This window comes from Corvus moneduloides, chromosome 1 (assembly GCF_009650955.1).
Source record: "Corvus moneduloides isolate bCorMon1 chromosome 1, bCorMon1.pri, whole genome shotgun sequence".
NCBI classification, from domain to species: Eukaryota; Metazoa; Chordata; class Aves; order Passeriformes; family Corvidae; genus Corvus; species Corvus moneduloides.
The window spans coordinates 15,692,199-15,707,465 of record NC_045476.1 but is presented as its reverse complement, the minus strand read 5'-3'; the positions used below and the strand labels follow the sequence as shown (position 1 = coordinate 15,707,465).

The following is a 15,267-nucleotide window of genomic DNA, read 5'->3' as shown; positions in this document are numbered from 1 at the left end:
CAGTTCCATCTTTGGCTTTCTAGTAACCCTGTGCTCTTTGAGCCTCACTGATAGTCTTATAGTATTCTCCTGGCATAGGAGCTGTGCTTGACCTTCTTATGATTAGCATGTGAGCAGAGAACAACAAATACAATGAGACAGGATGAGGCATCTCCGTTTATTATGTGGTCTTTAATTGTCTTTGTTCTGTGAAGCCTGGATGCCATGCTAAGCATGTAATTCATCAGTAGTCTGAATGAATCCTTAATTACCTGAACATTCAATAAATCTGTAGAAAAGTTAAAGTCACAATAAATATTAATTTGATTCCTAACTAGAGAAGCTTTTCTGAATGTTTCCATCTCTTTTGGGAATTTTCTAGGTTGTGTGGAATTCTTCCTATTTAGGGAGCTAGTACAGGGTATTACCTGTTATGTTTTTAACTTCTGTGAGTGCTTTATGCAAGATCTCCCTCATTTGGTGAGCTTGGCCAGTGAGCTGTGGGTGATTGGAAACCCATGTGCTATTTAGTGTGTGGCCGTGATTAACCCAGGGTTTCCGAACAGCACTCCCAACAATGTAACTGCCTTTCCTTTATGGTAGCAAGAAGGCAATGTTTGCTCCTCCAGGGTGCTGGTAATGGTGTTTCCTGTTGGTGCTTTCCAGCTGTGCCTCTCTCCTAACTTAGATTTGGCTTTACACATTCAATGTATGGGCTAAATTTTGCAGTATCAGTGCAACAATGAGCTTCAGACAAATAAGATTTTGAAATTGTGTTTATAAATGTGTATAGAAGTGGAGTAAGCTGGTTTTACTCTTAAATGTTAGCTAGGACCAGTCTTCTCAGCTAAAAGAAAAATAGATGAGTTGCCAATAATGGCTGGTAACTCCAACTTCCAAAACGCAAGATGTTCTTATAGTTGTAATCCTCAAGGATTTTGTCTTCAATCCTGATATGGCTAACATGAAAATAAGTCTATAGAAACTGCACAGTGAAAGTTTTTATTACAGCTCAATGAAAAATACATATATATGTACATATACACACAGGTGCCTCTGGGTGTGTGTATTTCCTCAGTCTCTTTTAATTTCAGGATACTTTCCTCCTCTTGCAGAAGCTCAGTAATAACAGTCGAAAGTGCCTGCAGCAATAGGAACAGGTCGTTGGCCTTAGAATGAGGAAAACTAAGACAATTTGGCGCATCTCAGGCTCCATGTGAAGAGTTCCATTACAACTTTGAAGTTTTAAATTATTTAAAAAAAGTAGAAGTTTAATTGTTTAAACTTACTCCAAATCTGTTCAGCTTCACGTCATCAAAACCTCATGCCTGAAACCCAAAATCCTGGAGTTGCAGTTAGGAGTTTATGCTGCAAAATGCTAGTTAATTCTAACATGATGGTCTGGCCTGCTGCAGACCATATGAGCAGCAAAGCATTTTTAAACTGACTGAAGCCAAGTGATGGAATTACCTCTTTACAGTCATTTTGCCTTGTGCAATAATTGGCTTCCCCTTGTTTAAAGGGGGGGTTGTGATTACAAAAGAGAGTGGTTGTGACAGAGTGGGTTTCTGCTCTGCCCAATTCTCCACTGGCATGTGTTTTGGAGAGAGTTGAGCCTTACACTATGGCAGAGTGAGCCAGAAGCACAGAAAGAAGCGGCTGCCTTCCTGTAGTGTCTTACCTGAGAGTCCAGGCTAAATGAATTTCTGTTATATGGAGAGATAGGGAAAGGAGGTCAGCCTGGTGCTTGCAAAGCTGTGCACAAGAAGTGCTTGGAGCAGGCAAAAGGGAGGGGTGTATAAATACGTTAACATATTCTTCTGGAGACTGGAAATAGCAAATGGGATTGAGCTGTGAGTAATATTTGTACTTTGGGAAATAGAGGGTTGTACCTTCATGGGGAATTGAATAAAGGATACAAGGGAAAATACAGAAGAAAAAAACTAAGGGGAATAAAGGTCATTAAAATGGAATTTGGAGTATATGTGCAGGCTGTCTTTGTAGGATTTGAAGAACTTCGAATGCGGTATAATTGTGATTAAACAATTATATACTTATATTTTATATAATTATATAAATGTAATTATATAAAATACTTAACTGTGTTCAAAATTTGACAGTTAATAGGAGTTAACTTTGAGTTATGTACTATATTAGGCTTGCACACAGCTTATCGTGATTGTTTATTGCCTGTACGTTACAATATGTGATTCTAGACAAATACTTTGGCTGTTCTCAGAAGTATCTACCATAATTTTGTTGTTTCTCTGTAGAAACATATTATGTGTTTTGCTGGTGCTAAATGCAGTGTGTGGAACTTAAGTGTAGTGCAGTGTTTTAGCAGGATTTCAAGCAGTTTAACAATTTACTAGATCATCAGAATTTTTCTGCTGTTCCTGTTTAATTCTGTTTCTTATACAATGTCCGTAATTGTGGATCTGAGCATATTCTAAGTGACATGGCTAACATCTGTCATGTGTGATTCTCCTTTCTGCTCCCTGGGAGGAAAATTATGTAAGGATTTTTCAAAGTTTTTTCTTATTTTTTAATTTTCATTTTATGTCTGCATTAAACACAATTATTTCACAGTATTCACACATACAGCCTTGTTTATGTGAGATTGCTTGCTTATAATAAATCACAAATAATGGCTTCTCATCCAACAGGGAATGAACAGGCTATCCCACCATTGTGAACTCTCTTATTTTGCTAAGTGCATTGGGTTGCCATAGCTTTCAAATCATGGTGCACCAAAGTGCATTTAATCACCTACAGCATGAAACCATTATTATTTTAATCCTGCAGTTTGATTTATGTGTTAGTTGCCTCCAGACTTGTATCCTAAATGCTGTGGTATTTTCACTGGAACAGAGCTCCGCAGGCTCTCTATGGGGTGAGTTAATTGGGGAAGTGCTTTAAAAAAATGAAATAAGAGTATATTTAATCAGCTGTAATAAGCATTTGCCTGATAATTAAGACTTTATACATCTATCTCCCTTGTTGTTGCTATTTACTTTCTGACTATTTTGGCTAATTGTGGTGCTTGTGGTGACTGGTCCATACTCACCAAAGAAATACATTTTCATTGTTACATCCAACACAAGTAATAGTTTCAGGCTTGTGCCTTATAGAAGGCAGTGGTGTAATCTATACGGTTTCAAGGCTCCTCTGTGGGAGTTAGTGCACAGTAAGCTATGATGACAATTTGCTAAGTCCGTGGTGTAGCTCTTTAGGTGCTTTCATACCTGCAAAGTAGTGTAGGCCACTTTGCAGCAAGGTACCTTGCATGAAGGCACCAGTGGCTTAGGAGTACCCACACAGAGAACTGGGGAAGAATGGCCAAGCCACTGCTACCTTGGACTGCAGCTTACTGCATATTAGCTTGCCCATGCAGACCAGTGCCTGCTGAAGTACCCAAATGGATGAGAACTTTAGCCCATCACCACACTAGTGAGCATAAATGCCTTTATGCATACAGATATATGTTCCTTCTGTGTTTGCTATATAAATATACTTGGTTAGTGCAAAAGGAATTATAATGTTGCACATAGATAGTCTCCTGTTCTTTTTATTATAAATGGTATATAAGAAGCTTAATCGGGAAAAATAGTCATGTAATATTTCTATCATATTTTGTGTTTTTGCAGTGAGAGAAAAACGCAAGAGTCTCTATATAAACCACGTAAGTGAAAATGCCTCGCTATGCAGCTTTCTCCTTGTTGTCTATATTATACAGTAAATGAGAGTTATTACACATGATTTCCACATTGCTGAGAGGGTGCTGATGCTCCACATGTCTGTTCTGCATCAGGATCCTGAAGTATAGGCCTTGACTATTGAGTTAGTGGAACGAATCTGTTGAAGACAGTATCATGCTCACAATCCGTGTACGTAGGCAACTGGTATCTGGGAAAAAGAGCTGCACACACTGGTATGATTTTTAAAATTACTACAGAAACTCTTGAAACTGTAGATTACATTTGTATGCAAGTTTGCACTGGCAGGGAGCTCTACAGCATTTGATACGTGCACAGTTGTTCTGAAGTGCCTGACCAGTGTTGATGCAGTGTAACTGTGGATTCACATGTGGTACATGCTGAGTGTGAAGATGGAGGTTTGATATGCTTATGTACCCTGGGCATTTTTCAGTTCAGTTCCCTTCTGTTTGAACCAAATTCTCAGTGAAGCTGAGGGCAAATACCCTGTAGCCTGCTTTGGATACAGGACCAGGCTCTTTGCCTCAGTTAGCATTGTTTGTACTGCTGAAGCACCTGGAACCAGTGTGGTTCCAAGTATGTGAAGCTTGTGCTGAAATATTTGGAGTCATGTCTCTGTGAAATTGCAAAGGGAAAGAACTAATTGTCTACCAAATACTATTTGCCTTCAAGGTGAATGGGGAGAAGTTCTCAAGTTTTTCTCTATCTGGAAATATAAGCTGTCATTTCATTTTTAAGACACTACAGCTGCTGAAACAAACAGATGTGGTTTATACCCTCTTCATCTCTTTGTGCTGGGGTGAACATTTGTCTAGCTCCAGATAAACTGGATTGGGGCACAAATGCAGGTGGATTCAGCTGAAAGCTAAAATGGGGCTCCTAATTGTGATTCAGTCCAGGGCTCACACCTGCAGAAAGGGAGGGAGCCACAAGGGCAGGAATGACCTGCTGTGTGGGGTGAGAGGGCAGGACTGCTTCATTTGTTGATAGAACTGGTTGGTGTTGAGTATTTCTGAAACTACTGAATGGCTTCCAAAGCAAGGTGAGATTTTCAGTTTCCCAAGAGTTAAGATTCTGAGAAGTCACGAGATAGTGTGAGGCTTACAAAGCCCTTAAAGTTGCCCTCTCTAGGCTAGCAGATGTTCTTGGTCCTCATCTGTTGCAGTGGGGATTCTTGCAATACATGTGTCAGACAACGAGGCCCGTGGAAAAGAATATATGGACTGATTCTTGGTAGATATTAAAATGCACATTTATTTCTACAAAAAAAAAGTGTATGATACAGAAGAAATGATCACTCATCTTCTATTCCCCTGCAAAACATTCCCATTGTTTATAGTGCATGTGAGGGTAGTTTGCAGAGCAATTGTCTTGTTATAAAATTACTTGGAAAGCCAGTGCCCTGGGTTCCTGTAAATCTAATAATGTGTGCTCAGTACCAACCATTTCATATGTAAAAATTGTTTTCTGGGTTAGGCAGACTGAGTTTCCTCCAGCAGATTAACAAAGATGACTATTCGGATGCTGCTGGAAGCACACTATTGCAAACCTTGGTATAAAATGTTCTTAGGTTAGGCTGGACATGTTGCAGAAAAGGGAAGGGTGATCATAGCACTGAGGAGTTGTGTTGTTGGGAGCTCAGTATAGCAGCATATGCAGTTGATGTGCTAAGTGCTGTACCTCTTCTTAATTTCTGTTTTGTTTTTTCCCCCCAAGTGCCATTCAAAGTATTGGCTGAGGTTGCAGTACTGTAAACTTCCTCAGTGATTTACTGCTACCTTAAGTCTGACTTCTTTGTACTTATAAAGTACTTCTGAATTACAAAGCTAAAAATGAACCTTTATGAAGCTGGAGTCCTTACCATGGCTTTCTCTCTGTCTTTACAAGTCAGTTAAGTTTTTTTAGACAATACTCATAGATAAACTGTATTTTCAGGCATGTCCCGGTAATTTGTTTCTTCAGCACACCTGTGAGTATTCATTCAGCACCTCCTAAATCTTCAGTGTGCTAAAGCTGGTGCACAAACTGGTGATCATTTTCGAAGGGGTAGCTGTGGCTTATAACTGGAACTGTGTTTAGGTTTTCAGACTGCAGGGAACCATCATGGTTTTCCTAGACCACCTTGTTGGAAGAAATTTAAGGAATTACTTAGATTTAACAGTTGTATGTGACAAATGATGGGTCTTATTTACGTGGTACATGGGTTTATGATATACCCTATTGACTAATCAGCTCTTTTCCACTGTTTCTCAGTGTGTGCTAACAGGAGCTATTGCTACTCGTCTGTTCCTCTGTTGATGTGAAGTGCTGGGTCCCCACGTCTGCTCTGGAGGAAACATGCCAGAGAACATAAATTCTGTAGTGTTCTTTTGTCTTTCTTTTAAAAGAACTCCTCACCATAATGCAGTGCTTTTTTCTTTTGTGGTTTTTCCATGATGTCATCTTTTTGTTGTTGTTCTTGATGCCTATGGTCCTTTTGTGATAAATAACCAAGATGAGCAACAAAATATTTTTATCTTTTTGTGTAGTATCTGCTTAACTGGTTATTTTGCAGCCAGAGTTGAATTTCTCCCAAGTGATATGGGGGGGCTGGTTAGAAAGAGAAGTGTCAAAAAAAGTTGTACTTTTTTTTTTAACTGCTTACCAAATTCAATGTAGTAACAGATGAGAATAGTAGTTTATACAAATGCAGTTTTGAAATATTACTTATAAAAAAAAGTAATATTGACTGTTCCTCATTTAAAAAGGTACTTTCTTAGCATGACCACACCACTGTTCCTTTCCTTTCTCACTTGCTTTTGTTTGAAGAATATTTTATTTGGCTGAATAGTTTCCTTTGATCCCCAAACACAAATAGTGGGTTCCTGCTTTGATTTGTTACACTTTGTTAAGGGCTGACAGTTGCCATGTTTCAGATTCACCTTGTCAGTAGGTGTGATGGAAGAAGCCAGCAGCTGTTCTTTTTTTGGGGTGGAGAAAGAATGAAAGGAGGGAGTGACAGAGTGCTATGGAGGAGCTGTCATCTCTCAGTCTTCCCACGGAGCCCAAGGAGACAGATGACAGGTTGGGAATGGTGCTGGAAGTTTCCTACCTACAATGTACCTGACCTGTTTGCTTTCTTCCTGCCTGTTTTAATTTCTAAGCAGTTGCAGCAGACTCTGCTTCCCTTTCCTGTTGCACTGGCAGTCACTGGTTTTTGTTATGACTTTCATGCTGCCTTGGTGTGCACATGTTTTTTAATCTGCTTAGTCAAGCTGCTGAGAGGGATGAAGATGCAGCCTGAGATAGAGGCGTTCCCTTTCTCAGAGAAGAGAGATTGCATCAGTATCTCTGCCTGTACAAGGAAAGCAAACAGGAAGACAGACACGTTTTGTGTTTTTAGAGGAGGTGGTGGAGAAAGAGTGAATCTTTTATTGTTGTTGCAGTAGGTATTTCTTTTTACTGGGTTTTTTGTAGCGCAAAGGAGCAGGGTGGGGGGAGAAAAAAGGTTGTTTTCTCCTTCAAATTTTTCTAGAAATTTTCCCTTTCACACAAGGAGAAAATGCTCTGTTAGCCCAAGTAATCTCTTCAAGGCAAGATACATTCTTGAAATGAATCTCTGCTTATGTAATACCCCTTAAGAATCAGGGATATTTTTTGCATATTGGAATATTTCTGAAGGAAGAGAAAGGGTAGGAAAAGGAAAAGAAAATAAAAGGAAGTAATGTCTCATTTTCATGTATTTTTTATTCTGGAGACTGTCTGCCAGCTGTGTAGCAACAGCATCCTTTCATCAATGTCTTTTTTTAGGGATCTGGTCATGACTTCCACTCTCTGCTACCTGGCAACTGGATGTTCAAATTCCAGCAGACTAATACTGCTTTTGTCATTCCAAGTAGAAAAGTTGACATCTGTATATAGACCAGAATTATTTTTCATCATCCTGGGGAAAAGTTACCGGGCAACACTCATGTCATAATCCTGGTCCTTGTAAGTGACCCTGGTGACTTGCATCAGGGCAAGCTCCACCCCAGACATAGTACTGGGGACATGCAGAGAACAGAGGGGTCTTTTGCCATACGAGGTGTGGCAGGAGCAATTTCTTTGAGCCTTTTTGCATGCTTGGAATGATGTATGGCACTCCTATGTAAGCTCCAAATTTTCTTGTCAGATGAATGAAGAAGCTGTTCTGCTTCCCTGTTGTAAAACTACTGGACATGTGACTGATAATCAAACACTTTCAACTAGTGGTTAACGAGTAAATAAGATAAATGCTGAAATGGGAACAAAGTCTGAAAAGCAGACTATGAAAAGTTTAATCTGTGAAAGCAAAGCACAACATAAAATATGAAATGTTGTTTTCAAGGGGACTGCCCGAGGCTGGCTATTGTAAAGGCTTATAATTGCTGTCCAAATTCCTTAAGATATTTTAATTGACATTCCTCACTCGAAGAGAAGAACAAGATAAACTGGAAAATAGATTAGAGGCTTCTCAGGTGTTCTTGAAGTTCTCCTAGAGATTGCTTAACATGGTCTTTGCTCCTCTCCATTGCAAGTTCACAAAGAAGCAGGTGTAGAGGGGGCCTTTATAGGCCACCTGGTCCAGTTAGCAGTTTCCCTACACTGATGCCATTCCTAATAGATGCAGTTTAAGATTCTTTCCAGGCATCTAGTAAGTTAAAATTAACAGGTTTTCTTTAATGGCTTACCTAAACTTACTAATTGAAATGTGTTTCTCTAAAGTCTTTCAGTCCCTAGTTTCTTCTCCTGTCCTCTAGGGTGAAGAATTTTACCTCTCCTGTCAGCCTCAAGGCACTAAGTTATATGAAGTGATAAACTTTTTTATGGGGAGAAACAAAAGCTAACTTTTGAGTTAGAATGAGAACATGCAGGAGAGTTCTTTTACGAGGGGCTATGTAATAACTTTGCTGGGAATGCAATAAAGTCCCTCTGGTGAAATTGCACAACAGTAGCAATTTCACGCTTGGTAAATATAAGCCTTTGAGCTGATTTTAGCTTTCAAAGAAATATCTAGTATTTCATGTTTGTAAAACAGGGTGCTTTTTCAGTGGTTAAATTGGGCCTGCATGTGCTGCAGAGGAGTTTACCAATGGTTGCTGAGCCTCTCAGGAGCTCAGTGGTTTGCTGACGTAATTTTCTATAGTTGACATGAGTGAGGACAAGCTTTAAGAGCAAAAGCATTGCAAGGGCAGATCTAGTCTAAGCTAGACTAGTTTTGGACATTATCAAACATGGGTGAAATTAACTGAGGACAAAGTTGAATCATGAGGAACAAGGGGTATTACTTAAGAGTGGTTGGACTGGATTTTTTTTTAATTGTAGTTGTTGGCAGAGGAAGATGAGCATTCAGTAGTACAGTTTCCTATTACTTTTGTTTCAGCAAATATATCTACACCAAAGGTAGACAATTTTTCTGTATTCCCATTATGCGAGATGAAAGTAAGTGCAGAGATTTGCAGAGCCATGCAGGGAATTGTGTTGCATGGCTTGCTTGATTTTGGAAGCACTTTGTTGACCTGTAAAATCATGTTTTTTCTGTGAGTTGTGTTGTCAGAACTAATTCATGTCCTGAAGCAATAGAAGATCCTCAAGAGAGGAACCTCCCTTTTCCAAGTCAGAAGCAGTCCTGGTAGTTCTGCTTGCTGTTGTAATTTGGCTTCATGTGCACTTTTACATGCCAGTTTTGCCTTTTAGCATCTTGGCCAGCCTCTAGTGCCTGGAAGCTGATGGGCATGTCTGCACAGACAGCTGCAAGCAAGCCTCAGTTTTTCCATGGGGGAAAATATTATTTAATAGTACCTTTTAAAATCATGCACTGACTTACACCTGGTTCATGGGAAGAAGAGACACTATTATCATTATTTAGTACAGAAGCTCCGAATTGTCTTTTGATGGACAAGTGTGAAAGAGCACTGAAAAAGACTGTAGCTGCTTTGCCAAACTGGAAGCTGACTGGCTGAGGGCCAGCACTGGTACAAAAGCTGTATAGCTTCATTAGGGGAGTGTTGTGCCCAAAGGAGCAAATCCTGCTGATTATCGGGGCGGAGAGCCACACTAGTGCTGCTAAAGAGGCCAGAGCTGGCCCTTCTGGTCAATTCTGAGTGTTGGTTTTGGGCAGTATGCCCCCTCTGTTAGATGTTACTACACAAAACCCCTCTGAAGTGCCTACTTTAACAAAAGAAATAGCAAGATTTCCTCTTTCCCCACAAATTTAGATGTAATTTCTAAGTGATGCTTCCTAAGATAAACTAACTCTTTAGTATAATCTCATTGTAAAAAGTTAGGAATTCATTGTAATTCCTTTCAAAGCAGGTACCTAGAAGCAGTTCTGCTGTGTTTGTGTAATTTTGACGGCAAACGAGGCCATTAGATTTCTGATAATATGTTTTTATGTGAACTTCAGGTAAAAACCTGTTCTTCAAACATCTTACAACACACAGGATTTGGAAAATTGGAAAGTGTCAGGATGAAGCTGGAAGAAAAATAAAGCAGTGATATTTGCTTAGTACTAGCTGTGCAAGGGGAAAAAATACTAGTCTCAAGAGCTAGGAACGCCTGCATTATTGGAAATACATTGAACCTTGATCTCTCGGGGCTTTTTCTGTAACACATTCAAAAACTTAGCAAGTTAAAAAGCAGAGTTTTCTGTTCTACATCTTTTCCTGTTACAAAAGAAATTCCACAAAACACCTATTTCATATTCATTGCGATTTATAATGTCAGCATTTCTTAGTGAATGTCTTTGGTTGAAATGAGAAAAACAGCAACTGCTTGTAAAGAGTTACAAATACTCTCCACCAAAAGAAATCACCAAATGATAGAAAACTGGTCCAGAATTCATCTCAAGAGCTTGTTCAGTCTGGTTTCTTGTCTAGGAGCAGAAGCCTGCATCTAAGCTATTCCTGGCATATGTTTGTTTTACCTCTTCTTTACAACTTTCAGTGATGGAGATTCTATCACTGCTCAAGTCACTTAAGCTATAGCTGCTATTAGAAAAAGGTGGTGGCTTGAGATTTTTTTGCCATCGACTTCTCTCACTTTCATGTCCAATCTTAATTTTCCATAGTTTAATGTAAGCCTGCTCCTTCTTATCCCATCCACAATGGTCATGGAGAACAGCGTCCTCTTCTTTGGAACTCAATTCAACATGACTTAAGGCCATTATTTTTGCTTTGTTCCTGGAGAAAACCTTTCCAGCCTGCCAGCTTTTCCTTGTAAATCAGGGTTTTCAAATCTCTGATTGATATTACTTCTCTATCCTCCAGAGTCTCTGAAATAAATTAATCTTTCTTGAAATACAGTGTCCAAAGCTGGACATAAAATTCCAGCTGAGCAGAGTGGATGGGTGCTCTACCCTGTTGCATACATAGTAACTACAAATTCTATTGATATATTCCTTTTTTTTTTTTTTTTAGAAACATGTCCTCTGCAAGTTAATGTCAGCTGCAAATTCAATAAAAAATACCTTGAAACTGTGATCAAAGTTATTGCTCAGTATTTTATATGGAGTAGACCAGACCTCTGTGGAATGTCCCTTACTTCAGCCTTCCAATCTGAAAGTGATCCCTGGGTAACCAGATTATAATTTTCCAAGTAGTTTTTACCTGCCATATTTTCCTTGGTTTGCCCTTTGGGAATTTTATGTGAGATGAAGCTGGAAGTCTTGCTGAAGTTGAGAGGCGTGGCGTCTACGGAATCTCAGCTTGGGTACAGAAATAGTACTGTGGCTACTCAAAATACATGTAAAGTGAATTCCGCTTCATGTCAGTGAGGTGCTTTGAGTTTGTAAATATTTGCAATAGCAGAGCTTGTCAAGGCTCCTCATGTGTCCTATGCTCGTATTTGTATATGAAGATTTACAAAAGGAGCTGTACCAGTCTATCCTTTTCCCCACGTCAGCCTTATGGTGGGATAGAACCTTAGAAGGAGCTCATTAGAGGATTTGGCTAATTTCTCCGAAAGCTCTATAGTCATTCTCAGCTCTTCTGATTTTTCTTAATTAGAGCCTCTTTGAATTGTCTAAATGGGAGAATTTTTGTGGTCAGCTGTGATGGATTTGAAATACAAAGGCATTAAGCTCCTGTACAATTTTGGTCACAGACTTACCCCATTGAAATGGACACAGAAGGGAGTTTGTCTTTTGGACAGTGCTGAATACTGAGCTGATGCTCAGAAACCTCTTTTGTCCTTTGCTAGGATAGAGAAGGTTCCTGTGCTTCATTTTATGGGGGCTCATAAAAGTCTGTTTGACTGAACTGTGGGACGTCAGCTGCCTCCCAGCTTAGTCAAGATAAAATATGAAAGTGAGGGCCTTTTCCAGCAATTTGGAAAAGGCAAAAAATCTGTTACCTGCTGCATCATATGGCTGCAGTTGAACATCAGAGTAGAAGCTGGGAACGTTGATCTCCCAACAGGTCACTTGTTCACATGGCACAGGTGTGTGAATATTTACCTGAGGGTGTAGGTTTATACTTGGCACCATTCTTCTGACTGGGAGAGGTGCTCCTTCCTGCCAAGTTGTTGTGAACAGAAAGTGAGGCACGAGACACCACGTATTTTCCTGAAATGTGAAAAGCTCCAAGCCTAATGAAGTGTGATGTGGGCTGAAAATCCAAGAAGAGTTCTGTGATGTGGTAGTTTCAGAAATAAGGTGTGTTGCTCTTATTATTGATGTGTGTCGAATGTTAGAGTGCTGTTTACATAAGAATATTTAAATCTGATAGTGGTGTTGCTACAGAGTTGTTTTCTGTTTTTTAATTGTGCTTCCCTTGAATGAATCCAGTATATTTATCTTAAATTTTATCTAAACCTTTAAAACATGTTGACACTTACCATGCAGAAAGAAAACTTTCCATGTGTTGTTTTTTTTTTAATAACAACTCTGAGATGTCTGCATATCTCCCATTTTTCCCCCAGCCACTAGAGTCTCATTTTTGCTGTTTTTAAGTTGCTTTGCCTTTATCATGCCTAGAGAAGGTACTCAACAGACTAATGCAGATATTTAAACTAAACTGTGGTAGAATAAGAGCTATGGATCACCACTCCCCTAGTAAATCTCTGTGGATGCATCAATGCTAGATAATAAATTTTATGGCATTAATATTCACAACGCATCTGATTTTTCTCTTTGTTGCCTTGCTTAACATACAATAGCCTGGAAGGTAGATGTATTGTCAGCTTCCAAAGTACCTTTCCAAAGTCCTGGAGGATTTTTGAAAAGGTGTATTTTTCATTTTCTCAGTAAACCTTTTCACTTCCAAGAAAGGCAGTTCGGCCAACAATTTTATTGGTCAAGTGAAGGACCTTGATAGAATTTGTTGGTAAGCTTTCAGATAATTTGAACATAATGTTCCTACAACTGTGACAGCTTCAGATAATGTTGGGGGGGTTTTTTCAATTAACAGAAGACTTTGTATGTTTTCTCACTCATAGCTGGGAAATACAGACAGATGACTTAGATGTGTGTAGATTTTGCCAGGAGTCTGTCTGTCTGTGTAATGAGTGCTGTTAAGAAGTCAGCTGCCTGTGGAAAGTGGAGCATTACTGAGCTGATGAGTGCTGGCATTGGTAATGATGGCTGTTTTGGAAATTGGGCAGGGCAAGATGTACTGAGGTAGGAGTCACAGGATACTCAGTTGCCCTGAGCTGGTAAATACCTGTAAATTCCGCTGATGGCATTGACACTGGTCTCTCCACTGAAACACTGGAAACAACATTAATTGTAAGACAAAATTTCCATGTCAATGTGAATTTTAAACCTATTCTGTTGTGAGTTAAATGTGTAATTTGACTGGTCTTAACTTTCCTGACAGAGGTTCTTGGTCAAGTTATTTGCTAGTGTAGATGGAATAAGCAAAGATAAAATCAAAGAGGATTAAGCACTGTGATAGCTATTAGGTGATGTGGTGAAACTGTTCTCTCTAAACTGGTGGAGTGCTGGCTACTCTAAATGGCTGAAGGAGAAGCCCTCCCAGCAAAAAATGTTCAGAAATAAGTAGTGTTGTCAAATGACAGTTTTTTTGGCTGAGTTTTCCAATGTTTTTCTATGGTAGTGCAGAAAAATGATTGAAATATATTGAAAACCTTTTCTCTTAAGAGACTTTTTAAGATTTGCTTATATACGTTTCTTCTGTCCTTTGATCAGTTTTCTTCCTTTCTGATAACAATCTATTATTGATGAATTACTGTTTTGGAATTCTCCTTATTAATTTAGTAGTTCTGCTGGAAAGACCTCTTTCCCCTACTTCATTCTCTTAGGAGCTCTTTTGAGGGTTTTAAATGTTTTTTTTTTCTGCAAGCATGGTTTTATATCTGTTGGTAAACCAATCTTCTTTGCTAACACAATTTCTTTTTTACTCTTCCATTTACTCTTTTGGAATGAGGGCAGAAATATAGGTCTTGTTCATCTTTGCATTCCAAGTGTATGTATGTATTTGAGTAAGCCTGCAGAAAAATTTTTGCATGGTTTTGGGAAAGGAGGGACGCAGGGCATTTGGGATTTGAAAGCATTAGCAAATCTCAGGCAGGGATTGTTGTGACTTTTGCACTGTTAATTATTTCTGAACTTTCTGAACTGCTTCAAAATGTGCTCACATTACTGTGTGCGTCATTATGAGAGACAGAAATTTGTCTTTTTAAAATTCTTACATTTCCCCAAAAAAATGCTTTGGTATTACATAATTGCCATTGTTGTTTTGCATGTTTTTCATAGCATCCTCCTGGGCAGTTGAGAAGGAAGTACAGTTCCTGCTCCACTATTTTCCTGGATGACAGCACAGTCAGTCAACCAAACCTCAAGTATACCATCAAATGGTGGGTTTTACAATTTATGTATTTTTGCTAGAACTTACATTTTATGTGTGTATTTATGTATATGTATTTCTGAACCATTACTAAGCAAGCTTCAAAGGTTTTAGTTTTTGAAGTAATAAATTTATTTAATCAGTCATGCTCCAGAGTTACTGGGTGATGTCTCAGATGTGCACTTCAAGTTTCACTGGTGCCTTTTTACTTTTGGAGAGAAAGGAAATTGGTATTTGTGGAGTATTGTTCTTTACATTTTGTACAGTAAGGGGAAAATAGAGACCAAATGCTCAGGCATTTTATACTCTTTGTTAATGGTGGTGATAGCCTCTCTTGAGTTGTCCGTAGGCTGGTTACCTTAGTGTATGCAATTGCAAAAATTTATTAAGTTAGCATCTCTGATGCAGAGATGTTTACATGAGAGACAAATCTATTCAGTCTAATACATCCAAAGGAGTTTGTAATGTTGGTCACTAAGACAGTCCTTAATTTTTCTGTTAAAGGAAAAAGAGGGGAGAGGAGAAAGGTTTTGTAGTTAAATTGGTGCCTGATTCCTTGTCAGCTCTTTCTGCCTGGAATATAGTCTTGCTTTTCTTCAGGTTTCTGTCACTAGTAACTTAAAAATAGTTCTGATTAACACTTGAAAAACAGTTTTCATTTCTGAGGTGTTTAGGTTTTTTTCCTCCTTGAATCTCATACTCTTCTACTCTAAAATCCTTTGTATGCAGAGTGTGCAGCCTTTTGGGTGAGTTTTGGGTCCCCTTTTGCA

The 15,267-nt window shown here is 38.9% G+C and overlaps 1 protein-coding gene across 4 annotated transcripts in view; it reads left to right on the top strand.

Moving 5' to 3' along the window:
• Window positions 1-15,267, top strand: part of CCNY (cyclin Y) — a 123,222-nt gene that overhangs the window by 78,507 nt on the left and 29,448 nt on the right. The window contains exons 3-5 of one of the 4 annotated variants that reach the window (XM_032099830.1): window positions 2,482-2,493; window positions 3,627-3,661; window positions 14,407-14,507. In XM_032099830.1, coding sequence (XP_031955721.1) covers window positions 2,482-2,493; window positions 3,627-3,661; window positions 14,407-14,507 — 148 coding nt within the window. The remainder of the gene's footprint in view (window positions 1-2,481; window positions 2,494-3,626; window positions 3,662-14,406; window positions 14,508-15,267) is intronic. The other 3 variants (XM_032099838.1, XM_032099848.1, XM_032099857.1) reach the window with 3 other exon arrangements.